At 34.3% G+C, this 24,472-nt stretch overlaps 5 protein-coding genes across 10 annotated transcripts in view; 3 read left to right on the top strand and 2 right to left on the bottom strand.

Moving 5' to 3' along the window:
• Positions 1–1,472: 1,472 nt before the first annotated feature.
• LOC140971811 (mitochondrial outer membrane import complex protein METAXIN) lies at positions 1,473–5,717 on the top strand. The gene is made up of 6 exons (XM_073434317.1): positions 1,473–1,752; positions 2,574–2,908; positions 3,040–3,116; positions 3,193–3,253; positions 4,490–4,652; positions 5,346–5,717. Exons 1-6 carry the CDS (start codon positions 1,590–1,592, stop codon positions 5,528–5,530), a joined length of 984 nt encoding a protein of 327 aa, XP_073290418.1. The 5' UTR covers positions 1,473–1,589; the 3' UTR covers positions 5,531–5,717.
• Positions 5,718–7,334: 1,617 nt separating this feature from the next.
• On the bottom strand, positions 7,335–11,769 carry LOC140971809 (uncharacterized). 5 transcript variants are annotated; one of them, XM_073434313.1, is made up of 5 exons: positions 11,651–11,769; positions 9,258–10,496; positions 8,773–8,981; positions 8,425–8,648; positions 7,335–8,145 (listed from the first exon to the last, which is right to left on the bottom strand). In XM_073434313.1, the coding sequence occupies exons 2-5, from the start codon at positions 10,363–10,365 to the stop codon at positions 7,407–7,409; spliced, it is 2,280 nt and encodes a 759-aa protein (XP_073290414.1). In that variant the 5' UTR covers positions 10,366–10,496; positions 11,651–11,769; the 3' UTR covers positions 7,335–7,406. The 5 variants fall into 5 exon arrangements, with proteins under 5 accessions (XP_073290414.1, XP_073290413.1, XP_073290415.1 ...); XM_073434312.1 differs by lacking the exon at positions 11,651–11,769 and adding an exon at positions 10,707–11,644; XM_073434314.1 differs by lacking the exon at positions 11,651–11,769 and adding an exon at positions 11,385–11,644.
• A 3,520-nt stretch (positions 11,770–15,289) lies between these two features.
• LOC140971807 (glycosyltransferase BC10-like) lies at positions 15,290–20,052 on the top strand. 2 transcript variants are annotated; one of them, XM_073434308.1, is made up of 11 exons: positions 15,290–15,499; positions 16,274–16,937; positions 17,379–17,477; positions 17,562–17,662; positions 17,778–17,849; positions 18,084–18,174; positions 18,302–18,382; positions 18,950–19,009; positions 19,096–19,218; positions 19,537–19,575; positions 19,657–20,052. In XM_073434308.1, the coding sequence occupies exons 2-11, from the start codon at positions 16,584–16,586 to the stop codon at positions 19,783–19,785; spliced, it is 1,149 nt and encodes a 382-aa protein (XP_073290409.1). In that variant the 5' UTR covers positions 15,290–15,499; positions 16,274–16,583; the 3' UTR covers positions 19,786–20,052. The 2 variants fall into 2 exon arrangements, with proteins under 2 accessions (XP_073290409.1, XP_073290410.1); XM_073434309.1 differs by lacking the exon at positions 15,290–15,499 and adding an exon at positions 15,506–15,759.
• Positions 20,053–20,333: 281 nt separating this feature from the next.
• On the top strand, positions 20,334–20,882 carry LOC140971808 (uncharacterized). The gene has a single exon (XM_073434311.1). The coding sequence runs from the start codon at positions 20,396–20,398 to the stop codon at positions 20,780–20,782; it is 387 nt and encodes a 128-aa protein (XP_073290412.1). The 5' UTR covers positions 20,334–20,395; the 3' UTR covers positions 20,783–20,882.
• Positions 20,883–21,001: 119 nt separating this feature from the next.
• LOC140971806 (oxysterol-binding protein-related protein 4C-like) overlaps positions 21,002–24,472 on the bottom strand; it is a 3,814-nt gene continuing 343 nt past the window's right edge. Inside the window, exons 2-7 of the mRNA XM_073434307.1 lie at positions 22,598–22,756; positions 22,242–22,487; positions 22,068–22,164; positions 21,642–21,933; positions 21,440–21,542; positions 21,002–21,344 (exon numbers count right to left, since the gene is read on the bottom strand). Coding sequence (XP_073290408.1) covers positions 21,090–21,344; positions 21,440–21,542; positions 21,642–21,933; positions 22,068–22,164; positions 22,242–22,487; positions 22,598–22,756 — 1,152 coding nt within the window. The 3' untranslated portion in view covers positions 21,002–21,089. The remainder of the gene's footprint in view (positions 21,345–21,439; positions 21,543–21,641; positions 21,934–22,067; positions 22,165–22,241; positions 22,488–22,597; positions 22,757–24,472) is intronic.

Here is a 24,472-nt window from a genome sequence, read left to right as displayed (position 1 = left end):
TAATATAATATAATATATAATATTTAACATTTTAACACCGGTATATCCTTTTGGACTAGTCAAACGATCAAATTTGTCAAAACTCAAAACATGAAACTTCTATATCTTTGAGTTTTCTACGTTATATCCAAATTTCAAATCATTTGGACTTCATATGACCAAAATATGTCATCTTTCATTCTTTAAAAAAAATCCTTAATTATTTAGTAATCTCAAATTACTAAATCACAACTTGTACTATTTACTTCAGGCATTACACATATCTCTTATTTGAGTCATCCATGAAAAAATATTACTTTTTATTGTGAATATCGGTAGAATTGACTCGTTTCACAGATAAAGATTCGTGAGACCGTCTCACAAGAGACCTACTTTTTTTTTTAGGGATTATCTATGGGATCAAATATTGTATAGCAAAACCAACAATTTTTTATAACAAATGAGATTTATTAGGAAATTTAACAAATGATACAAATGCAAAAAATAAATTCATCGTGATTAATTAAAAGAGTTTAAATTATTTTTGTTAATTTATCGACCACAGATGAAATAGACAAAAGTTAAATTTAAATTGACTATTGCTTGATATATGTTATAAATGTATAGGGATAACTAAAAATATATATTTAAAATTTAACTTTATCAGTCACGTGTCACGAAAATAGTTTATAAATATGAATAAGGATATAAAAAAGTAAACTTTATAAAATATTACATTTCGAGAATAAAGTTTTTGCCTAAAATTCCCACTACGTCGCTAAATTTTTATACAAAAACTTTATCAGATCAAGATATAATAATTAACTCCTAAATTACCTCACTTATTCAATAATATTGAGTTGTAATTTATATTTTTTTTAAACACACATGGAAAATTTTTTTTTTTTTGAAAAAATATTTTTTTTGGGTCCAATGTCTATTTTAGAGTTTTGATATAGCTAATTTTTCAAATTTTGATTTTGAAATAATAATTTTGAGTAATTTAACTTTCAGTTTTATTTCATGTTTATGTCGATGTGAAATCGATATAAAACCATAAAATATTAGCGAGACATCGAAAAATACTGGCGTGATATTAGAAATTATTGATTAATTCAATGTTTCGTCATCGATTAGATCAAAATAGTCGAAAATAAAAATTTATTTATAAAAATCGAAATTTGATAATTTAATGAATAAAAAGTCAAGATTGAACAAACTATTCGACTTAAAAAATCTTCCCAACCATAAAATGAAAATTTTGTTATCCAAATTTTGTAGGAATAATACTAAAGGTACGACCAATATATCGTTACAACGATATTTACAACCATTATATCACGAGATTTTACTGTTATATCACGAGATTTTGTATTCAATATATAATAAAATTTTGACAAATTAAATTTTTGTATTGAATTTTTTGTGTTGTACAAATATAGATGTACACGTAGCAGCGCTCATTCTCATTTTTTTATTCGGTTGTCTCGTGCGGACCTCGCTAGGGTTTAAATTTAAAACCCTCAATCTAAATAAATTTCTTCTACCACAATCCATCCAATGCCATATAATCCAACAGACTTAGAAATTGCGCTCATACTTTGAATTTAATGGAGGATGACAGAGGAGATGGCGAGAAGCTGACGCTGGTGGCGAGGAAGCCCAGTTTCGGGTTGCCCACCGCGTGCCCGACATGTCTGCCGGTTTACATTTATCTTAGATTTGCACAGATCCCCTTTAATTTGGAATTCAATCTCATTTACCCTGATTCTGGTAACAAGTTTCTCATGTTGCAAAGTTTGTGCCTTAATATGTCTGCTTGATTATCTACACTATTGGATTGCTCCTTTTTTTAATAAGCTGGAAATTTTCATCAAGAACTAGTTTATAGTCTATTGTTCTTCGATACAGTCTTGCAGCTGGCTCGTCGAGGAGGCACAAGTTAATAAAGCCATAAAGTTTTTAAGATGGTTATAAGCCAATTTGTCGGTAGTTGGTGTCGGTAGGATATAAACTTTGTAATTACTGTAGACATTTTTCATCATTGACACGATCAGCCTTCAAGATCACTAATTTCTTGAAATTGGATATCAGAAGCACTATTTTTGAGCTAGTGTTTTCTTTGTTGCTCTAAAGAATCGAACGAGGAAAGAAGGATGAAGAAATGAAGGGAGAATAGCATATCCAAAGGACAGAATAAGGATGGGGAAGTAAATGACGGTAGAAATGGTATTAAATGTTGCATTTAACCAACTCTACAGTCACACATTTCATTTTGCTACAACTGAACAGCAAAAACTGGCCACCACTGGTTTCAGAGTATAGACGCGCAAACGTTGCCAACTTATCACAAATTGGCCAACGTCACCATCCTCCAATCTTAAGACCTGTTTAAATAGCGCTTCATGAACTAGCCTGCTGCAGGACTGTTTCAAATTTCTTCTATACATGGCATCACATGTGATGTTGTTTTCTCTGTCACATTGCGCTAAAAATGATAGTATTCTTTAACTTGTGTTGCTGATATACCAGAGCAAGTATTTTTCAATTGTTCTGGAATTTGACTAGGTGGCCAATCATTGTGTTTCTACCAGGTCAAATACCTTTCATTGAATCTGGTGATTACGTAGCTTACAATAATGAGAAGGGTGGAGTAATCCAAAACTTAAAGGAAGATGGCATCGCAGATTTGGACTCTGAAGTTCGTGGGATACCTGAGTGGGTGTCAATGAGGGCAATGGTTGAGTCATGGCTTGCCGATGCAGTCATGTATGAGCTCTGGGTGGGATCTGACGGTAAATCAGCAAGCAAGATTTATTACTCTGATCTTCCATGGCCAATCGGAAAAGTTTTGTATTATAAGCAAGTTCGCATTGTCAAACAACTACTCGGGATAAGATCCGATAACGCTGAAAGAAGCGAAGAAATGGTATTTTGGTTACATTTATATGGTGTTAATTAATCCTTTTATAATTTTATTGGTTGGCCAAAAGTTTATATCTGAATCTGTCTGATTGATTCTGGTAACTAGTTTTTCTGTTCATGCTATTTTCCTGGCAGATCTACAGTAGAGCAACCCTGGCTTATGGTGCTTTATCATATAGATTGGGGGAACAGTCCCTTTTCTTTGAAAACAGGTCATTTACGAAATGATGTTATCAGAGTTTTTTGTTGTATTTATGAATGCTGCCTAAAGTATTATTTTTTATACAGGCCAACGAGTTTGGATGCATTTTTCCTTGGACATGTTCTTTTTACGGTTTATGCATTACCCGTGAGTACTAGTAATTTCATTTTATTTATTATTCTGTTTGACTTGTCCTCGTTGCCGAGTTGTGCATGCAGGGTGGTGATTTTCATGAATTTTAGGACCGTCATGTACTTCTCTTTATAGCCATGTTACCTGTTCCAACTTACTTTTATTTCAAAAAACTTAGATATTTAAGATTAAGCATGATATTTTGAAACTCCCTTTCCTCAAGTGTAAGGAAAAGAGATTGAATCAGACAGGTTCCTACTATGCTATTGGGCTTAATTTAACTAAAGAGTTGTTTGATCGGCGTGATATGCTCTCATGGGTTGCTTCTCTATGTTTGGTGTTTGGTATCATATCAATTTTGTCTGAGAGCATAAGTATAGTAGGCCGTTGAATAAAAGAAGGAAACATGTTCGGATCTAGGGTCTTTAAGGTATTGGATTGGGCACCAGATTTATGCTTCTTTCTTGTCATTTTTCCCTTTCTCATTGTGACATCAAGCTTCATTCATGAAGTTTGTCATGATCTTCAAGAGTTTTCCTTGTTAAGTAAAAGCTTTCTTTCAGTTTTGCCTTGAAAATTTTACCCATTCACCCTTTCTCCATTTCCAAACAGGGTGGATGTTAGAGATTATAGGTAAGAATGGTTTGAATTAAGAAATAAAGGCTCTGAAATTGCGAAATATGGTCCTGGGCTAGTTAAATTATTTCCCAAGTTTTTTGTTGAACTCTTCGAAAAGTGAACCACGAGAGAAAATATTAATCGTAGAGAAAATGAAATTTCTACAATAAATCCCAACCCCTCTGATATGATTTGAGAATACAAATGTATTGACAAAAAAAATTGTTTAAACTTTAAATTAACCTGTTTAATTTTACTCAATGGTTTTTCATTTGTCAAGATTATAGAGATTCAGTCTTTTAATCCTCTAGAAGCATGCTGGCTGTCTCAGTTCAGGAAATTTTGAGATATTTTGTTTTTTATTGTTATGAAGACCCAGAAAAGATCAAGTTGCCAAAAGCAGGTTTAGATGCTATATCAATGATTTCGTCACTAGAAAAGTAATTACCTTTATTTTATTTCAACAAGTTCTTGATATGTTCATCCATTTTTTAATCATATTGTTTGTTTTTTTGTGTTATTAATGCATTTTATGTTACTGATATTGAAACATTGACTTCAATATTTAATGCAAAATGAACTCTTGAAGTGTTCAAAGAGAATATCTTTTATCTTATTGTTCTCTACCTGTAGGAATCATCAGTTCTAAGAAGCAAGCTCTTGGATCACACCAATCTCATAAATTATGCTGAGAATCTTAAGATGCGGTATTTAGATGCCAGTCCATCTTCTTCATCGATTCCCCAGGGAGATCCCTCTTCTTCTTCTTCTTCTAGGCAAAAGCCTTCATATTGGAGTGAGTCATTCTCACCTATGTTGCTATTGGTCCTGAAATTATGCAATTAAGCATTAGCTCTGTCAAAATATAAAGACTTGGTACGGCATCATATGTATTATGGCATTCGAAATTATACTAAAACAGTGTCCACAAAATGTTTTGAAGAGTCGAACACTTGATTTAAGACTTAGGTTTTGGATTCGAATCACATCATCTGTGATTGCATGAAAAAATTAATTTTAAAAATTACTAAAGCAACCATACGATCAAGTCTTTGACGAATTGCTCCCAATCATGATGATTGTGGATAAAGAATCTTTGATGATCAATATGTTCCACCCCAATTTAATGGAATTTTGTACTTAAAAAAAGAGCAGTTTCGGCATTTAGATCTTGATTGTTTCACGTGACTACACTGCTCTAAGATGCTTCATGGACTCCCGAGCCTTCGACAGTTATAGATCATTCCTTAAAAAATCGGCCAGTAGCTTTACATTGATGGTTCAGAAAGAAGACATCTATGACTCTATGAGGATCATGTAAAATAATCACTAGTGCTGTGGCAACAATTAAACGTGTATTATCGAAGTGATAATTTGAATTGCATTTCTTTTAATGAACTTTCTCTACTTTGGCTGCCAATGCTATTTGATTTTCTGCGTTTGGCTTTTATCTCTGCTTAAGGTAAAATTTTCTTCTTTACTACTTAAGGTTCAAAACCAAAGAGCAAACCTAAGAAGGAAAAGACGGGGGAAGAGAAAAAGTTCAGGAGAAGGGCTAAATATTTTCTGGCTACTCAACTCGTAGCAGTGTTAGTTTTCCTGTCCATCTTTGGAGGACATGATGATTCTGAAGTAGAGCTTGAAGACGACGATGTTGGGTTGCACTCTGACTAGGAATACATTCACTATTTACAATTTTGTGAGGTTTAACGAGTCCTTTTCATTTTGTTCCCGTTTCCATTGCATGCGAATTTTTAAAATCTGCATTCGTGCAATAAAGATATTTAGAATTTGGTTGAAGGATTTGTTATGTTTTTTAACCACCGAGAGATGGTGGCTTTTCAAATTTTAGCAACTGGATTTTTCCTCCTGCTTGATCGAGCAAAACTTGCACTGTAAAATCATTGGTCAAAATTAATAATGTTCGAGCTCGAAATAATCGCAAGTACACGATGTCAAGTAATAATATAGTGTACAAGAGTACGAGTATCGTTCCACTTGAGCCTGTATTTCGCAATTTTTATTCTCAGTTATTAAAACCTTAAGCAACGAAAATTTGAATGATTGATTAAACTACTTTGATTGAATAAAAACTCAATGAAATAGTTCAAGAATTAAATGATGGAATGTATAAGCCAGAATGGTTAATTAAAGTTCAATGAGAAATGAATTTGTTGAGAACTTATGTTCACCTGCCTCTCGTCATTTACTTAATTCGTTCGACATTGATCTATGCTTCCAACAAGATTTCCTATCAAATTGAACACGCTCTCTCGAGCTATGTCAAACTAATTCTACTCAGTGAAGTAATTAAATCTCTTTAATTATTTATCAAGGTTAATTGCATGTCGTTCTATGAAATCCCCTATCTTTCGTCCTACCGGACTATGATTATCGACACGTATCCGACTTCATATTTCTATGTAAATTGTAAATTCACGAATTATGCTACTCGTTCATATCACGGACTATTATCTCGAACTCAATTGCAATATTAAATCGTTATTAAAGTTAACTACGCTTCAACAACGCAATGAAAATAATAGCACAATCAAAAATAAATCAAAAGTCGATATGTGAATTAACTAAACTCGGTTTCGGAATAGGATCCTCTTAAATCCCAACAAATAATGTAAATTAGCTACTCGAAGTCATGATTAAAATAAGCAAACAATGTTTAAACATGAAGAAATTAAAAAAGAAATACGAGTCGTGACGAAAATGCGAAAAACGGTGCCCGGAAATCTTCAAATCTTCACTCCAAGCCTTGCTCCAAGCTTTGTTCTCTCCTCCCAAGCTCCTTGGCTGTTAAATAATTCATGAAAAAACGTGCCTAAGGTTATTTGTTGCAGCCCCACTTGGAATCTTCTCCCGGAAAGCAAGAAATCATCCTCAAAATTTTTTCTAAATTTAGTTTGCTCGGACGGTAAGATTCTACCGCACGAGCGCCAACTTTTCTGTAATTTTGTTGGTGAGGTGAGGCACTCGCGCTCGGGCGGTAACTCGAGCGGTAAGATCTTACCGTTCGAGCGCCTAGTCTTCTGCCCGAAATCCATCTTCGCGCCCGAGCGGTAAGATTCTACCGTTCGGGCGCCAGCCTTTCTGCTAATTTCTTGTGGCTTGCACATTTTTGTTCCGATTTCAGTTTTCCGACCATTTTACCTGCAAATTCATCACATACAAGTCAGACATGAACATATGCATGTGTTAATTTTAAAACGAATAAAATGTAAATGAAATGCATGCATGCACGATACAAACACACACGAAACTAATGAAATAAAATACGTAAAAACGACATCTATCAACACTGGTCACTGGATCAAGAATTGGATTTACCGTTTTTTATTGCTGCAGTTTTGCTGATTAGGGATTTGATAATAAATGAACTGAAATTGAGGATGTGACTGGTATGTAACCAAATATTCACATTTTTCCTCTCAAGGAACCAGAATAAAGTTTAAGATACACTGTCATCTATTTCTCCACTTTTACGCAAGAAAAAATATAATTTACATAGGTTTCTAACTAAACTACCTACCAAAACTGACTATTTTGCGATCCCCCGTGAACCCTCCTTCATGATCTGTGTAGAATCTTCCCATTTCTTCACCAAATCCGCATATCCCTCGGCTGAACTGACAGCAAACTCTGTTAAAGAACTCACAGAAACCGACATTCCAGCACACACCACTCTTATGGCAACCTCGGCCATTTTTTCTGCCGTCATAACTTCATCTTCAAACTGATCTGCCTCCACCATCTCCATTTTGTTCCCCACAAACTCCCCTCGAAACCTTCTCGATCCACCTGAGTTTCGACCCGAATTTTCCTTCATCTGTTGTGCATATAAGGAGCCAACCCCTGCTGCAAAAAAGTCAAGTCCATCGAGCACGGGTACTTCATGGACCGCATCTAATAATTTTGACCACTGGATGCATGTTCTGAATATTGGTGGGGCAGATGGTAAGGATTCTTGAGGGGGAAATGGTGGTTTTGATGAGTCAGGATCTGCTCTAATGCAACGTAGGAGCCAGGATGTGAGCGCGCGGACATATGATCGTTGAGAAACAATCCATGAGTCGAAGCAGGATCTCCAGTTTCTGAGCTCAGTCTCGAGGTTAGCTGCTGAACAGGCTAGCTTGTGTGGTTCGGAGGGTGACATTATTGTGTATTTTTTTGTTCTCGAAAGCTTTGAAGGCGTTCCAGCTAGTAAAATCTTGGCTTCATCTAGTGTACGTTTCTGCAGCTGATGGCATTCGGCCATCATCTCCCACATCCTTGTTAACCTGTTAGAATTAGTCTGATATATAAGCAGTCAAATCAAAGATAATGACTTTATCGTTAGAAGGGTAGTAAAATTTTCGATTAAAGAACCATGAGTGACTACAGATAAAAATTTTAAACTACTAATAGGAGAGAAACCTTTCAACTTTTATGGTATATCCTCCTGACGTGCTGGTGAAACTATACTCAATGAAACACTTCGTTTAAACGCTTAATTAAATAGAAACTCGACCGTTGTTTATGGGGTATAAGAAAAGGGATTTTTTCTTTTTCAAACTTACCCTCGCAATAATTCTAATATCTGAGGCTCCAGCTCTTCATCCCTTAAAGTTTCAATCCTCTTTGCGATAGCTTCAACTGAGTGTATTGAAACTTTTATTTGAGTGTGCAAATCTTTAATACCAGCTCGTGTTTTATCTACAAAAGAAGGGTCTTCTCCCCTCACATCTTGATTCCTGAGCTGTTCACACTTCTTTTCATATGCTAGTCGAACACGTTCACCAGCCTGGTTAGATTCAAACAGAATAGCTAAATGACTTGATATCAAATAATTCAATATTTAGTGAGATATTTGATCATTCATGGAATCCATAGCAGAGGAAGTAGGATCACCAGATTAGGGAACATACTCTAACTTCTTGGTAAAGTTTCTTTTCCCAAGCATATAATCTATCGAGGGTGGATTGGTGACTCCCATATAACATGCAAGATTCCTCAGAATGGTTCCTAATACTTTCAGAAGCTTCATTGTTACTTGAAGTAGTGGCTAAAAATCTTGATGACGATGAACGAGATGAAGCAGACCTAAATAAAACTACCGGATTCAACATTTTCAATGCTGCAGCAAAACAAATGAGAGATCATATAAATAAAATGTTCAAGGATTGTTGAATCATATAGGCTTGACGTTAATGATTGAAGAGCTCGTGGAACAAGAAAACTAAAGGTGCTTTGATATGCATTAACATTTATACTTAATGGAATTTCAAAAGCCAAAGGGCTGGTTGGGATGGGGAGGTGAGGTAGGCAGGGTGATTAAATGGATTTTGGGAAGAGCTAAACTTCAATTTAGAAAGAGTTCCTTTAAAATTCAGAATTCAGTCAAAGACTAGACCTGTGAGATCATTTGTTGATGAGGAGTATCGAGCCTGGCTGGCCTCCAAAATGGAATACATCTCCTTAGCTGCATTACAAGCTGCCGTGAACTGATCTTCAAGATCCTTAATAACTTCTGCCATGCTTGTTGGTCTTTTGTTCACATAAACAGTAAATCCAGGCATTTCTTGTTTTGATCCACCACCATCAACAACAGTGGTTTCTTTGATACTAACACGGTCAACATTTTGAGTATTTTCTACTTCCAGGCTTTGATGTTCCGGGGATTGTGATTCTCGCATATTCTTCTTTACTTCAGGATCATCTGCTTCACTATCATCATCACTATCCTCACTACTGTCAACATCTTCTATTACCACTTCCTCTCTGTCAAAACCCATACCAACCTCACCCCACTCTTTTTTTGTATATACTTTATCATCAATCTCCTCTTGTTCGGTTTCCTCTTCTAATTCAGGAATACCTTCCTCTTCCCTAACTTGCCGTAACCCATCATTTTCATCATCAAGAAATGTCTGTTCAAGGCTACTTCTCGCGGGATAGCCATAGTAATCTAACGAAGAAAAGGGGTTCCAGAAGAAATCCCATTGGGCCGTTTGAGGTGATGGAGGATAGTTAGGCTGATTGTTAGGCGAGTAATGGAAGATTGAAGAATTCATGGGAGAGGATTGCATTTGAAAAATGCTGTCCATTCCAAACCTAGGAAGAACAGCGGAGTAAGCTTCAACTCTGAAAGTTTCTGAATTCTGAGGGAGCCTCTCCTCGACAGAAATAGAAGGATTTCCACTAGGCCGGTAGTAGTTGATTCTGTAAGACATGTTTGATTCAGGTTTAAATGGCGTTGTCGAGATGAAACCAGGGCTCTTCTTCTTTACAGGAGCGCTATAAGGTGGTGTTGTGAATGAGTCTAGCAGAAACTCACGAGGCTCGTCTACCTCAATATATTCGCGAAGAGCAACAGAAACTCTTTTCATGGACTGTATATACGCAATGTGGCCCAAAGCAAATTTCAATCTTTGCTCAACTGCTTGTTTGATGAACTTCTTCCGATCTTTACAGAGCTGGACAGCCTCTTCATCGTCCAACTTCGATATAGAACATCCCATATTTCTTCAATTTTTTCGCTCTCGATTCTGTGTAGGGCTTCTATGAATTTTTCAGGCTTCAATCGAAATGAAATTAACATTCAAGGAGGCTTGCTTGTTGTTCCCACTAGATTCATAAAGAAGTCTCGTGTCTACGAAAGAGAAAAATATTACTATTCGTTAGCGCATAAAGCCACTGAACATTAGAACAAGAAAATTCCTTAATTTGATCCCAAGTCAAGAGAGGACTCATAAACAGCGGGATTCATCTTCACCTTTAACTTACTAAAATAAAAACATCAGCTTTCGGATATAACATACAGGTATTCCGAAACAGAAAAAGTAAACATTCTTGCGCTCACATTAGTAAAAATCCCAAGATATTCTACTGCCGAGAAAGGGCAGAGAAAGTAATTTATTAAGGAAAATCTCAGAAATGTTGAGCAAAAATTTCAACATTTTCCGGCTCCTCCCCTAACAAGAAGGGAGAAACTAGTGGGAGTTTTGCAACCTCTGAAATCACTTTTTCTAGACCCCCTTAGACTAGAGTAATAAAAATGGAAACATCAATTTGTATTTAGCTACCTTGATAGGATGGAAAGAGGAAAGCAAAAAAGGCAACTGTCAGACCATTAGAGTGAAAGTTGAATTTAAAATAAAATGGAAAAATAATTTAATTATAAATTCCCAAGTTAAATCTTTTAAAAAAAGCTAGAACAGCAAAAAATGAATTGTCTAAAGCAACTCTTGAAGAGAGTCCAGTCCCTAGTCTGAAACATGATAAATCACCAATTGGTTCGCACACAGAAAAGGGTAAATCTCGAGAAACAAACGTTCGTGTTGGTTCTTGAAAACAAATATTGATAGAAAGAACAAAATATAAACAAAACAATCATGAATCATAGATTTCAAAAATCTAAAAACAAAGCAAAATCTGAAAACTTAGTGAAATGGGGAAACAAAAAATTCTGCTTGAAGAATAAAGGGCTCCACTCAATTCAGTATGCATCCGAAATACTATAAATACTTAAACTACACACCAGCTTTCCCCGAAATAGCAAAAACCCAATAAATCTTCACGGCTCAGCTCATGTAAACAAGCCCAGAAAAGGCAAAATGAACAGAATTCACATCATACAAAAGTTTATGACCAAAAAAAAAAAAAACAGAACCTCTTCCAAGAAACCAGATTTCATAACTTCCCTGTTTATTCTGACAGATTAAAACACTTGTAACAACTAAAACAAATTGGGAAAAAAAACTGGGTTTCTTCGAAAATGTGAATGGAATGAAAGTTTATTCCTACCTGAATGCAAAGATTGTTTGTTGCAGCTTGATCACAGTTGTCTTGTGAGAGAGAGAGAGACGATGTGGGGGAAAAAGCAACGGTCAAAAATATATATTTTATTTTAAAGTGAAATGAAAAAAAGATGAAAATAAAGCAAAATAAAGGTTTCACGTTGGAAAATCAAAGATAATAAAGGGGTAGCATAATCTTACGCCTACTTCATTGCCCTCGCTGTTGCAGAAAAATTTCGAATATGCCACTCATTCGGGTCAATAGGTGGAGATGACTCGTTGGTGGACGGGTCGGTTGTGAACGACCATTCCCCTCCAGTCTTTTGGTTGGTAGTGGACCGATCAGTCGAGGCAGAAATGCGATATAGTGTATAATTTTGATATGATATATACCCCTCTTTCATATTTATGTAAGCACGGCTAAGTTGTCATTTATTAATCGAATATGTAATTTTGATATGTTTCATCACATGCAATGATCTAATAGATTAGTGACACCTAAGTGATACTCCTATAAATGAGCAGAATGAACGTGCAATATATCTAAATTATATATATATAGTGTATGTGAGAGAAAAATATACTATAAATACATATTATTTTACATCATATAAAATTCATATGATATTGATGGGGTTTTGTTTTTAGAGGTAATATTGATGGTTTGGTAATAGCTATAAAGTATATGAATTGTGGTGCGAGTTTCTGGTTTAAGTATCTCTTAAAATTTGTTGTAAAATAAAAATTATAATAAAAAAATTTAAACGTGAACAATATATATTTAAATACACATATTAATAATTTAAAATTAACAATATAATGTGTATCCAATGGGTTAGTGACACCTCATCTATGCTCACATAGGTGTGCACGGTAGGTGTGCAGCATATCAAATCTCATATATATATATATATATATATGAAACAACCGGATCCAATGAATCTTTACCGATACAACCGACTGATAATCTGGTTGAACCACTTATTTGATTTGTTTAAATACCGAATTAGATGGAGTAATTAAAAATGTGCAAAGAGAAAACATAAAAGATGCCATGAAGAAGAAAAAGATAATATGGGTCCATCGAGAGGCCCATTAAATAACCTTTTTGACGAAATTACCCTTCACTCAACGCTCGTATATCGATATTGCCATCGTCTCGCATGGTAATTGGCGTGCCAAGATTCACCCCGCGTTTTTTCTATTTTTGGGGATATTTCATTTTTATATTGAATCTATTTCTATTTTATAAATAAAATAAATTTGATTCTGTATATAAAATGAAAAGTAAATAATAATAATAATCGGATCTTAAATAATTATTAATGTTACTCCTTTCACGTAGGAAGTTTAAAAATATAAGAATATTTTAGGTATAACAAATAAATACAACATCCACACTAAAATTAAGTATTTTGTAAGGGTCATTCACTTGGTATATAACTTTTGACACGCGATGTGTACGTATATATTAAATTTTGTGTGATCCGTATAGGATAGTTGAGTCGGTGTAATGAGCAAAAACAAGTATTTTGATATCTTTAAAAAAATAAAAGTTTACAAATTATCAGAACAATTATCGTAATATTTAATTATTTAGGTTATATTTCTACATGCATATGCAAGTTCGAGTTTTATTCACAATTTTTCGAGTGTAAGAATTTCATAAATATTTTTCCTTGAAAAAAAAAAGGAATGAAACAAATTATGATTAGAATTAAATGGCATGTTGTGTTAGGATTGAGGTATTATTTGAATTAATCATGATTTTCAAATCCAAATGCATTTTCTTATCTACTTAGCTTCTTTGAATAAAAATTGAATTTAAATAAATTCCAAATTCATTAGGCAAAAGTATATAGTACCTAAGAGATAAATGTCATTTGAAAAACATTATTTATTTTATGTATAAAAGAACTAAAAAATCTACCACTTTCATATTTATGAAATAATTAATAAATAAACAGTAACAATGCTGGTTTATTCAAACTTAAGATTTAGCTAAAACAAGATTTTGGGCTTATATTATATAATTTTAAATATAATCAGATATTTTTTTTACAACAATTAATTAGGCCTTATACATGTAATATTTTTTTAATACATAAAATTTAATTTGAATATAAAATTTTAAATTAAATTTTAATGTTTCGAAAAAAATCTAAAAATTCGGTTTAATTCTATTATCATTAGCATAAAATGACTAACGAGGTGACGATTTTTAAAAAGTGATGGTTTTGTGAAGATTAAAACATATTTTTATTATATAAAGATTAAGAGTAAACATTCAGCCATCGAACTGACAATATTTTTTATAAAATCAAATAAAAATCAGTTAATTATTAATATTTTTTGAACAAAAATAATTTTAAAAAAGTTCAAAAAATATTACTTAAAAATTACATTTTAGTTATTAAGAAAACTACTTTTTTTCCATTTATATGGGATAATAAATTTTTATTAAACAGATTTAATGATATTTAAAATTATAGGGCTTAAGCCCAAAACTTAAAGAATAAGTATCTTGTGAGATCGTCTCACAAATTTTTATTTGTGACACGGGTCAACTCTATCGATATTCATAATAAGATATTTGTCTCACAAAATACGACCCGTGAGACCGTCTCACACAAGTTTTTGCCAAACTTAAATACCAAGACATAGGCAGAGGGCATAAATATAACAAGGGTGTTGTATTTTATTTTAACTTGTTCAACTTTTTTGTTTTGTTTTTACATTCAACTCTTTTAAAAAATATATACATTTTTGACAATCTAAACGTAATATTTTTTTATTATTTTTCATAGTTTCCAATAAATGAAATAGTCAAAAGGAAAAAAAAAAGTATTCGCTGCATTTAAACCCATCTTTTAATGTTTTCAGTCCCAAAAAAAGAAAAATCTATTTTGGTAGTTGTCCGGGAGAAGACTCGGAAAAACTTTAATAGAAATTATTATTAAATCATTACCTAAAAGAAGAGTTCTAACCTAAGAAGCAATTGACATGTTGGTATAAATTCTGTACGTATAGGCATAGCACATTGCAGAATTAAGACAAATTACCATTCATAGAAAAATTCAGGAAATTTTGTGTTATACTACATTAGAATTTGAATATAATTTGAAGATGAATTAAATAATCACAAACAATGAGTAAGTTTGTATACAAAAGTCGTAACTTAAAAAAAACACTTAAATAAATTCAATATTTTTAAATGTTTTTATTAATAAATAAAAAAACAGAAGGGATTTTGACGTTTGAATAAATGTCAAAAAGTAATTTTGTTTTATTTTTTTTAAAAAAAATCAGAAGTCGAAACCAAGAAGTCGTAAATTTAAACTTCTAAAAAAACATTTTTAAAACGATTTTTTAACCAAACAATATATTTTTTTAAAAGTGTTTTTAACCAATGAATTTCTCTTTGTAATAATTCAAGATTACAAATTTCAACTTCTTAAAAAATTTAAGTAATAGTTTTGCATTATCATTTAAATTTAAAATTATAAAATAGCCTAGATATATGACATCATCATAATCATTATTAATAATATTTATGACGTAAGTCGCTTGGTACGAAAGTGTTGGGAGTGGCACATCCTTATAAATTATTGAATAACATGTGTGAGTATGTAAATTCTAACTCCGTCATAAATGTTTTTATTATTTCTTATTTTTGGAGATTTTCGAACGAGGAAATGTTGTTCGACGCCATACACGCTCTGTTATCATTGGATGCGCCCTAGATCTCAGACACGCATGTTATGGCTATAATTGTTGTATATATACGTAGCTTCTTTTCTAAGATTCTAATCGTTGATTCCTCTCTCGACGTCGTACTGTCTGTTCGGTCACTTAGGTAATACATTTCCGAAGAAATGCGTGCATTTATGTGTTCTCCCGCATTGGATTCATTGTTGTTTTCTTTTTATTTGTGTGGGTGTGCTGTATTTTAACGATAGGATTTTATGTTTGGTGAATGGATTGAAATTGTGAAGAGGATTGAAGATGTTGGCCTGCTTCATGAGAATCGGTCTTGTAGTTTTTCCCTCCGAACTATTGAACCCTTATTCGGTTGTGGTCTTGTTGGTTCAACGGCGTGCGGTTTGTAAAATTTGAGTAGGCCAACCACATTTTTTTTCCCTTACTTTCTGTTTTTTGTATTATTATATCGCTACAATGTGATTCTTTTTTTTCTTCCTGGCGACCCCTTTTCGTTGTGTTCTTAAAGCTAAATTCTTTGTAGTGGATTCAAAACTCGAGGATTCATGTAAAACAAAAACACTGTCGGATTTCTCCCTTTATTTTGCTCTAATATTTTCTCGATTTGAGATGCCAGCCTTGGTTTCATCTATAAATTAGCAAGTTTCAGTTATTGCTACATTGTTAATATGAAAATCGGGCTCTCGTTTTCTTGAGTGAATTTTCGAGGCGATGTGAGTTTGCAATTGAGTAAATACATATTTGAACATATGTTCATTTTTAATGCTATAGCTGACTTAACCTGCTTCTCGTACTTCATTTCTCTTGTCCAGTATCATATCGTATTTTTGTTATTATTTTTGTAACCAATTCTCAGTTTTAGGTGTTTTTCAAATATGTCTATTAAGTGAACTATTTGATCTTCTTGCAGCCGGTTGCTCTGCAGGCTCAAATACAAGCTAGATCCTGTCGTTTGGGGTTTATATTAGGGAGAAAGTTTAGGAATCCAAGGTGCATTCTAAACTTTACATCTGGAAAGAGTCAACGCACACCTGTCTGCTTTGTAGGCTAGAAACATGGTAGATCCTTTAATTTGGGTTTTGCATTAGAGAGAGATTCCTGATACAGAGGTGCATTTTGGACTTTGAGGCAAATAATTGAGAAGAGATCAAATCAATTGTAAGAACCAAGTTGTGCTGCAGCCTTGCTGGAGGAAGTCAGCTGCGTGTCATTTGGGAGTAATGAAAGACCTACAGATATTGTATGCACCTCGCCAGCGTGGTCACTTAAAGAAGCCAACATGGATAATCATTTTGATTTCTTTAGTCAGCTTGTTCTTAGTTTGCGCTTATGTGTATCCATCCCAGAGTTCTTCAGCATGTTTTATATTCTCATCTCAGAGTTGCGAGGCACTACAAAGTTGGCTTCCACCTGCGCCTACTAGAGAACTCACCGATGATGAAATTGCTTCTCAAGTTGTCATTAGAAATATTCTGAATCTGGCCTCTAATATGCCAGCTAATCCCAAAATTGCCTTCATGTTTTTGACACCAGGCGCTTTACCTTTTGAGAAGTTGTGGGACAAATTTTTCCAGGTAATACAATTTTATTAATGTTGAAAGATGAATTTCAAAACCATGTGTCTGACACCAACTACTTGTATCAAACTTATTGGGAGAAAAAATAAGATTGGTCGGACACCAAAGAGAGTCACTTTAATAGGTTAAGTCTGAAAGATGAACGGGAGATAGATTATTATATGTCATGGCACTGGTCAAAGTCTTTTAAAATGTTGAGGAAGCCCCATGGTAGTCCTAAGGTTGCACTTCATCCTGGAAATTAAAGCACAACATTCCTAATGAAAATAGATGGTACATAAGCAACCATTTGGGTAAAAGTGTTGGTGAAAATGAAATAATATTTTCATATTTATTTTATTAAAATCATTTGTGACTTTCTGCATGCATTTGAATGGTATAATTTTTGGTATATGAAAGATATATGTTTTCCCCCTTAAATTTTGCTTCATTTGTCAGGGCCATGAAGGTAGATTCTCTGTATATGTGCACGCATCCAAGGATAAACCTGTGCATTTTAGTCGTTATTTTATCAACCGCGAAATTCGCAGCGATAAGGTTTGCAAAACTCTTTGGTTGCTCCAATGAAAATTTTTATTGTAACAGACCATGATTAATCTATGCATTTTTATATTACTGCAGGTAATGTGGGGCAAAATTTCAATGGTTGATGCAGAAAGGAGGCTTTTAGCAAATGCTCTTAAAGATCCAGACAACCAACAATTCGTTCTACTTTCCGACAGGTCGTGTCATTATAATTCCCTTTTAAGTTCTTAATTTTTCCTTTACTTTGGTAACTCATATAATATAACTATACAAGTAGTCAAAGTACTAACTAAATAATTTCCCGGACTGCAGCTGCATACCACTTCGTGATTTTTATTACGTGTACAACTATCTCATGTACACAAATACTAGCTTCGTGGATTGGTAAGTCTCCTGTGCTTTATTCTCTCCCTTTTGTGGAAAGCTTCTCTGATGCAGAGAGTAGTTACTGATTGTGTAGGTTTATTTCAGGAAATAGTCAACAGTTGAGCTTTGTATGGATTGATAGATTACCGAGTATAAGCTTCACAAAATTATAAACATAATAAGCATATTATTCAAAGTAATTGCCTTTTGTAAATATATTTTAATTTCTGGTATTAATCCTGTTTTCTGCAGCTTTGAGGATCCTGGTCCACATGGAAGTGGTCGGTATTCGGAACAAATGTTGCCCGAAGTTAAGAAGAAATACTTTCGAAAGGGTGCACAGGTGGTTTTTTGTTATTTAAACAGTTTGTATGTTTGTATTAAGATTAATCTAATTACAGCCTGCTCGATTTTATTTTATTTTAAAAAAAATTATTTTAGTAATATGCTTTCGGTGCTACACAATGCAGTGGTTCACAATGAAGCGGAAGCATGCTCTTATAATCATGGCTGACAGTCTTTACTATACAAAATTCAGGGATTATTGCAGGGTGATTCTATTTAATTTAAATTTCAATTTTCCTTTGTTTCACCATAGTTCAAAGTTTTTTATTTTTAACTTTGTTGGTTTATACTCTGATCTTTTATTATTAACGATTTTATTCAGACGTCAGACATGACATTTATTGATTAGTTGAGGAAGGTGTTTACACTAACTGGCAGATTCTATGGTTCCCAAAAATGAAAAGTCCTTATGGGTTTCCATCTGTTGTTTTCTCATCCCCTAATATTTTTGGATTTAATGTATCTTTGCATTGCTGCACTCTCGTTGTTGTTGCAAAGGAGATATATTTGTAATATTTGTTTGTAGATATCTTGTTGTTTTCTAGTGCTACCCTAAGGATAAATGCAGGTTGCCTAAGCCTTTGTTGGGTGAAAATTTTCAATTGCTGTAGAAACTCTTGAGCTCAATTTGATTATATTAGTTCAATCCCTGGTCATCACCTGGATCTTGTTTAGAGCAAACTGTTCTGTATTTTGAAAAATTCTGTCAAAATTTAGCATACGTCTCATTTCACTAAACCTCTACTGCCATATTTTTCTCGTTTATTCAACAGCCAGGAATGGATGGTCGCAACTGCTATTCTGATGAACACTATTTGTCTACTTTTTTGCACGTGAGAACTGATAGACCTTCCACTTATCTAAGATTAAGATGCCTACAGCACTCCCCCTTTTAATAAATTTGATTGTTTTCTTTCAGATGGTTGATCCATCTGGAATCGCAAATTGGTCCGTAACACATGTTGATTGGTCAGAAATGAAGTGGCATCCGAAATCATACCTAGCTAAGGATGTCACATACGAGCTGATAAGAAATCTAACTGTATGGTGCTCTTTTTAATTTTCATCCGTTGTGTTTATAGCTTCATTTTTCTTCCAATATTATAAACTTTTGAATGGCCGTCCCGATGGTCCTAATGTGTGTATCATTGATTTTGCACGTGTTTTTCAATTTTGAAAGAGCAGAATCACTGAAAAATGGAGAGAAATTTCTAACATTGATAATTTTTCTTGCCTGGGTATTACTTGGATGTTCTATGGGACTTTCAAAATCAGATTTTTTTACAGCAGAATTGTTTACTCGTATCTAATTAAAGTTAGCTAATGAATATGAACTGACACTTCCCAACTATTTTTCCAGTCGATTGTTGACAGCGTTCATGTTACTAGTGACACAAAGGTGAGTACCTTTCTTTTACACGGTAAGTTAAAGTTGTATTGATTAAGCATACAGATGAAATTTTGTTAGCCTGCACCGCAGAGAGAGATTCAGATTCGACCTTGCATGTGGAATGGAAGACAACGACCCTGTTTTTTGTTCGCGAGGAAATTTTTACCCGAAACCCTGGAAAAATTACTGAAACTTTTTCCCAAATATACATCTATTTGAATTGGTCGAGTGAAGAGGCTGAACTCTTATGTAGCGTCTGATGTGAAGCAAAAATGAATTCTTTTCTGGCTAATGATAGAGTGAATACGGGACGGGACTCGAAACGAAGCTGACGCTGATAAATGGCCAGCATTGTGTCTGTGGGGGGATGATTTCATGCATAACCCTGCATCGGGCAACTCTAAAATCTGGAGGCATACAGCATCCGCGCGATGGGTAACTTTGTAGAAAGTTTGATTACGACGCGACAAATGTACCCGTGCTGGCCCCCCCTTATAAAAAGGCTGATTGAATTGTGGTTTTCTTTTTCTTTTTTGGTAAAGGAGTATTTTAAAACACCTGAAACTTCATCCTGGTTGCTGCGAGTAAACTGACCTCCCTTTTAGAACACCTGAAACTTCAATTTATATGAGTCGGATTATTTCTTCTTTGTTTGACCGTTATTTAAAAAACGTGATCCCAATGAATTAAATGTGCATGCATTAAGTTCAATTTTTCAGTTATAAAATCCTTAACAAACCCTCTTACATCCTCGTAACTTTCTTCACAATAAATACTACCAAACACAAGTAATTAAACTGTAAATCCCATCAAGATAGGCTAGATATCCATGGCAGCAGCATCCCACAACGGACTACCAAAATCCATGGCCATGATCATCCTCATGTGTTATGTCGCGACCCTTTTCTCCATCAGAGCGGCCGCGCCTGACAATCCAGGCTCCGTCGACAACTGCATGGAGTCACTCTTCAATCCTTCCAGGGGGCCTGAGTTTATGATGAAGCGCATGATTTGCAGGGATCTCTTGCGCTCCATCGCCATCACTTTCAGGGTCACCGGAAAATTCCCGCCTGAATACATAAAAGCACTCAAAAATTTGCCCAAGTTCAGGGATGATCAAGCGGCGTTGAAGAAATTTATCTGCGGGCTCTCTCCTAATGAAACTGCACTAAAGAACTATGGATGCGAAAAGGATGATAGTAAAATTAACTTGTAATAAATGGAAGCGTTTCGTAGTTGCAATGTTTTAATAATTAATCGGAACTTAGGAAGTAAAAACTGTCCCACGTTTTTATCAAATTCGTCACTACTCATCACATGTTTATTTTATTTCTCAATATATCACTCAAAATAACATTCTATATAAAGAACTCAGGCTTGTGGATTATTTTAGTGCGTAACATTGGATTTGTACTTGGATGTATATAAGCGGGGGTTCTTGGAATAGCCAATAATATCGATAAATTGCATGAAAAGATCGGGTTAATGTTAAAGTACAGTCTTCCTTGGACAGAAATGTGTGATTAGGGAGTACAAATAATAGGCGCTGGGGTAACAAATTTGTGTTTTGGTAAACAATCCCACCCGTTTTCTTTACTGTAAGATACCGTGAAATGCTTGGGGACCCAATCTTCGTGTGCGGATTGTCTTTCTTTGGCAAGCTCTCGTTGCCTCTCTTCGATGTCTGTCTTTGCTTCCGTCGCTTTCTCCCAGTTCTTTTGAATGATATTTCGGCCCACTTCTGCCCACACCGCAGTCGATTCACTTGGCGAAACGGCCTAGATAGCGTCAGGTTAAGGCAAATGAGGAAAACGATGTGATAACATAGTGCTCGAAAAAATATTTAATTAAGTTTCATGTGAAATTTTCATACATTTGCATCTTTGACAGCGGGAGTCTGCAGCCTGGAAATTGCCTCACTTGCATTGTATATAATCGTGGCTTTTCCGTTCGAAACGTCCTTAATGCTAACAATGCTGCGTGTATTAAACAAAGAACAAACCAAAGAAGAATAAGTGTGCAATATTACATCTGGTCATCAAGAAAATAAAATTTCTGTCTAAATTTCATTTTACCTATCCCAATGGCCACTGATTTCATAAATAGTCTCCAAGGACGATGAACTGAAGATCTTCCCTCTGATCGACCTATGCATGGATGCTCGAGGCAGAAACGTGACGCCTCGGTAACATAATTCAGCTTCAAAGCCATTTTCTTGGCATTGGATTTTAACATTTCCCAACCAGTCCACGCCAGGCAGAGGTAAAAACTTTATCACGAGTTTGGGAGAGTTCATCGTGTAAGTTTCATTCTTATCTACGAGCTTCAAGACTCGCTTCCCATGCACTTCGGTTTCAATACGACTGCCTGATACTCGAAGTTTTAACAAACATGATCATTAATTCAACAAGGGAAAAGTCTAGGTACTTCTGATTAAGGAATAAAACGGCAACGTGTAATTCTTGATAGAAAATTCGCTTCTCACGACGTGAAATTTATACCGTTAAACTTGGCAACAGGAGAATGACACCATAGCAGTTCGATGTTTTCTGTTTCATCCGTTGCATGAAGCGCAGCCACCGGTGGATGATGAGATACCTATTGGAATTTTAATTTGAAATTTTCACTGTTCAGAAGTTGCACATGCTCAAGTCATTAATTTGTCTGGCAAGTACCTGTTCGAGAAACACGTTCAACGAGCCCCTAGAGACATGGTGAGTTTCTCCGAGAATGGGATTGTAGGGAGCCACGCCGAATGCCAAGGGGCGTAGGGTGGATATGCTCCAAGCGACGACGGATATGAACCGGTTGAGGGGGCTTTTCTCATTGTTGCACTTGCTTAACATGTCAGAGCTAATGCAGTATACTGATTCACCGTAGCATTGTAGCTGTGACTTTGGAATGTTGAATATGGGTGGAAGCTGGATTTTGTGTTGATTAATATTACTTTCTATGTATTTTATTATTTGCAACTCTTGTAATATTTATACATGAAAATTAAAACCTGTGTAGTTAGATTTGAATTACTTGCCTGAAGGCGGGTGAGATCGGATCCTGGCCGTACAGTGTTCAAAAGGCTTAGAATGCGTTGGAGAATGTTCGGAGCTCTGTAACTGGAGTTTGATTCCTCCCCCTCCAGTGACAATGGTGCAGTTAGTAACGGTTTTGACCCTAACTCGCCTTCTGTCACCTGCACTTTCGGAATCAGTGTGACGTAATTGCAACTACATATATATCTAAGACTAAATTTTGACTCGGAAAAAAAAAAAGAAATATAAATGACTAAAAATACAGTTTTTCTATTTTATGTTAATCAAATAATATTCTTAAAGCAATTGTACACATACACAAATAACTTTTTTTGTATTATTTAAATTTTATAAATTCATTTAATGGCAGCAGATTTAAAACCAATAAATGATGTTCACCTACAATGTCAATCCTATGCTAGATGCTACAAAATATTATATATATATATATATATATATACTTCACTTAACCTAATCACACTTTATAAAATTCTCTTGTTTATGGGGATCTAACTTGCGTCACAGCATAAAAAAAAACCAAAGGGAAAAAATTAAAATTAGTTAAAGTTAGGTATCAAAAATATATATGTTTTAATTAAAAGTGTGCTATTATTGGCTTCTACTTTATGGAAAAATTAGGTGACAGGCCTTTTTAATTTTTTCAAACAATTGTTACAATGGGCTAGCAAGGACCAACAGAGGTAATAAATATACTTGAATAACAAAATTTAATAATTTTTTTATGTATCCTTAAAAAAAAAAAATTTAATAATAATAATAATTTTTTATGTATGGAATTAAAAAGTAAAAGATGTCACCAAAAAGAAACAAGTGACCCAGCGTACGTACGAGATATCCTACAGTTGAGGGTTCTTGAGTGACGTACATACTACGTGTTTGGAGCTTCGCAGAAAAAATTCGAAATGAGGACGGAGATTTCCGAATTTTTCGGGTTAATTTGGGTTTATGTTCGGGGATTTTAAAAAATTCTTGAAGTAGTTCGAGGTGGACCATTTATGAACCCGCTCTGAAAGTAATCTCAATACTAAAATAATAATATTATTAGTATTAATAAAATATTATTATTATTTTTTAAAATATTATTATTATTATTATTATCAATATCAATTTATATTAATATTATCACTAATAATAATAGATAATAATAAATTTTGGTTTGAGAAAATTTCCGAATCCATCATCGTTTTGTCTCATTAATATTTTTGAAATGAAAATGAGAAGTTGACCTCTACGATTTCGACCTCGAACCCAAAAAAACAGAGATCGAGACGGGTATGACCCGCCCTATTGTCATCCCTAGGTGGAGACATATTGTCAAATTTGAAGAGGTGGATGGATATATATGTGTGTGTGTACAGATAGATACATGGGAACGTGTCTCATAGATACCGTTTGTTAATGGCGGCCGGCGAAAGTCGTCACCCAATTGTAGAAACCAAGACTCGGAAGCAACGAAGAGTGAAGAAGGCAAAACTATAGTCGTCTAACAATTCAATAGAATAATTAAATGAAGTTGATAAATTTACATGCATGACTAATCACTTTTGACGATAAAATCCACAACTAAATTAAATACATACAAAAATATATATTTCTTTATGCTGAAATATGTAAATTAAGCTACTTCGATTTTACGCAAAAACTCATGAAAATGCAAGGAGTGGACGGACATTTCAAGAAGCTAGCTAGCTAAGGTTATGTACGTCAAATATTCCTTTTCACACCGATTGTTGCCCGGCGTAATCTGACGTACGCCGGAAAACCAAATAAACAATTAAGTTTTGAGAATCTAGAAACTGTACGTATTTAATGAGTATTTTATACTATTCAATTCACATATTGAGCAAGAAGCTAGT

The sequence above is a fragment of the Primulina huaijiensis genome, chromosome 2 (assembly GCF_012295235.1).
Source record: "Primulina huaijiensis isolate GDHJ02 chromosome 2, ASM1229523v2, whole genome shotgun sequence".
Classification (NCBI taxonomy): domain Eukaryota; kingdom Viridiplantae; phylum Streptophyta; class Magnoliopsida; order Lamiales; family Gesneriaceae; genus Primulina; species Primulina huaijiensis.
The sequence above is the reverse complement of the archived record's forward strand: the minus strand, read 5'-3'. Positions and strand labels throughout refer to the sequence as shown.

Coding starts and splice junctions, on each gene's coding strand:
- LOC140971808 (XM_073434311.1), top strand. CDS start 20,396: ATGGCAGCAGCATCCCACAACGGACTACCAAAATCCATGGCCATGATC.
- LOC140971809 (XM_073434313.1), bottom strand. CDS start 10,365: ATGGGATGTTCTATATCGAAGTTGGACGATGAAGAGGCTGTCCAGCTC. Junction 8,982..9,257: donor ATCAACAAATGATCTCACAG/GTCTAGTCTTTG, acceptor GTTTTGCTGCAG/CATTGAAAATGTTGAATCCG. Junction 8,649..8,772: donor AACTTTACCAAGAAGTTAGA/GTATGTTCCCTA, acceptor GAATCTAACCAG/GCTGGTGAACGTGTTCGACT.
- LOC140971807 (XM_073434308.1), top strand. CDS start 16,584: ATGAAAGACCTACAGATATTGTATGCACCTCGCCAGCGTGGTCACTTA. Junction 17,478..17,561: donor GCGAAATTCGCAGCGATAAG/GTTTGCAAAACT, acceptor ATATTACTGCAG/GTAATGTGGGGCAAAATTTC. Junction 18,175..18,301: donor ACTTTCGAAAGGGTGCACAG/GTGGTTTTTTGT, acceptor TACACAATGCAG/TGGTTCACAATGAAGCGGAA.
- LOC140971811 (XM_073434317.1), top strand. CDS start 1,590: ATGGAGGATGACAGAGGAGATGGCGAGAAGCTGACGCTGGTGGCGAGG. Junction 2,909..3,039: donor CTGAAAGAAGCGAAGAAATG/GTATTTTGGTTA, acceptor TTTTCCTGGCAG/ATCTACAGTAGAGCAACCCT. Junction 3,254..4,489: donor TTACGGTTTATGCATTACCC/GTGAGTACTAGT, acceptor CTCTACCTGTAG/GAATCATCAGTTCTAAGAAG.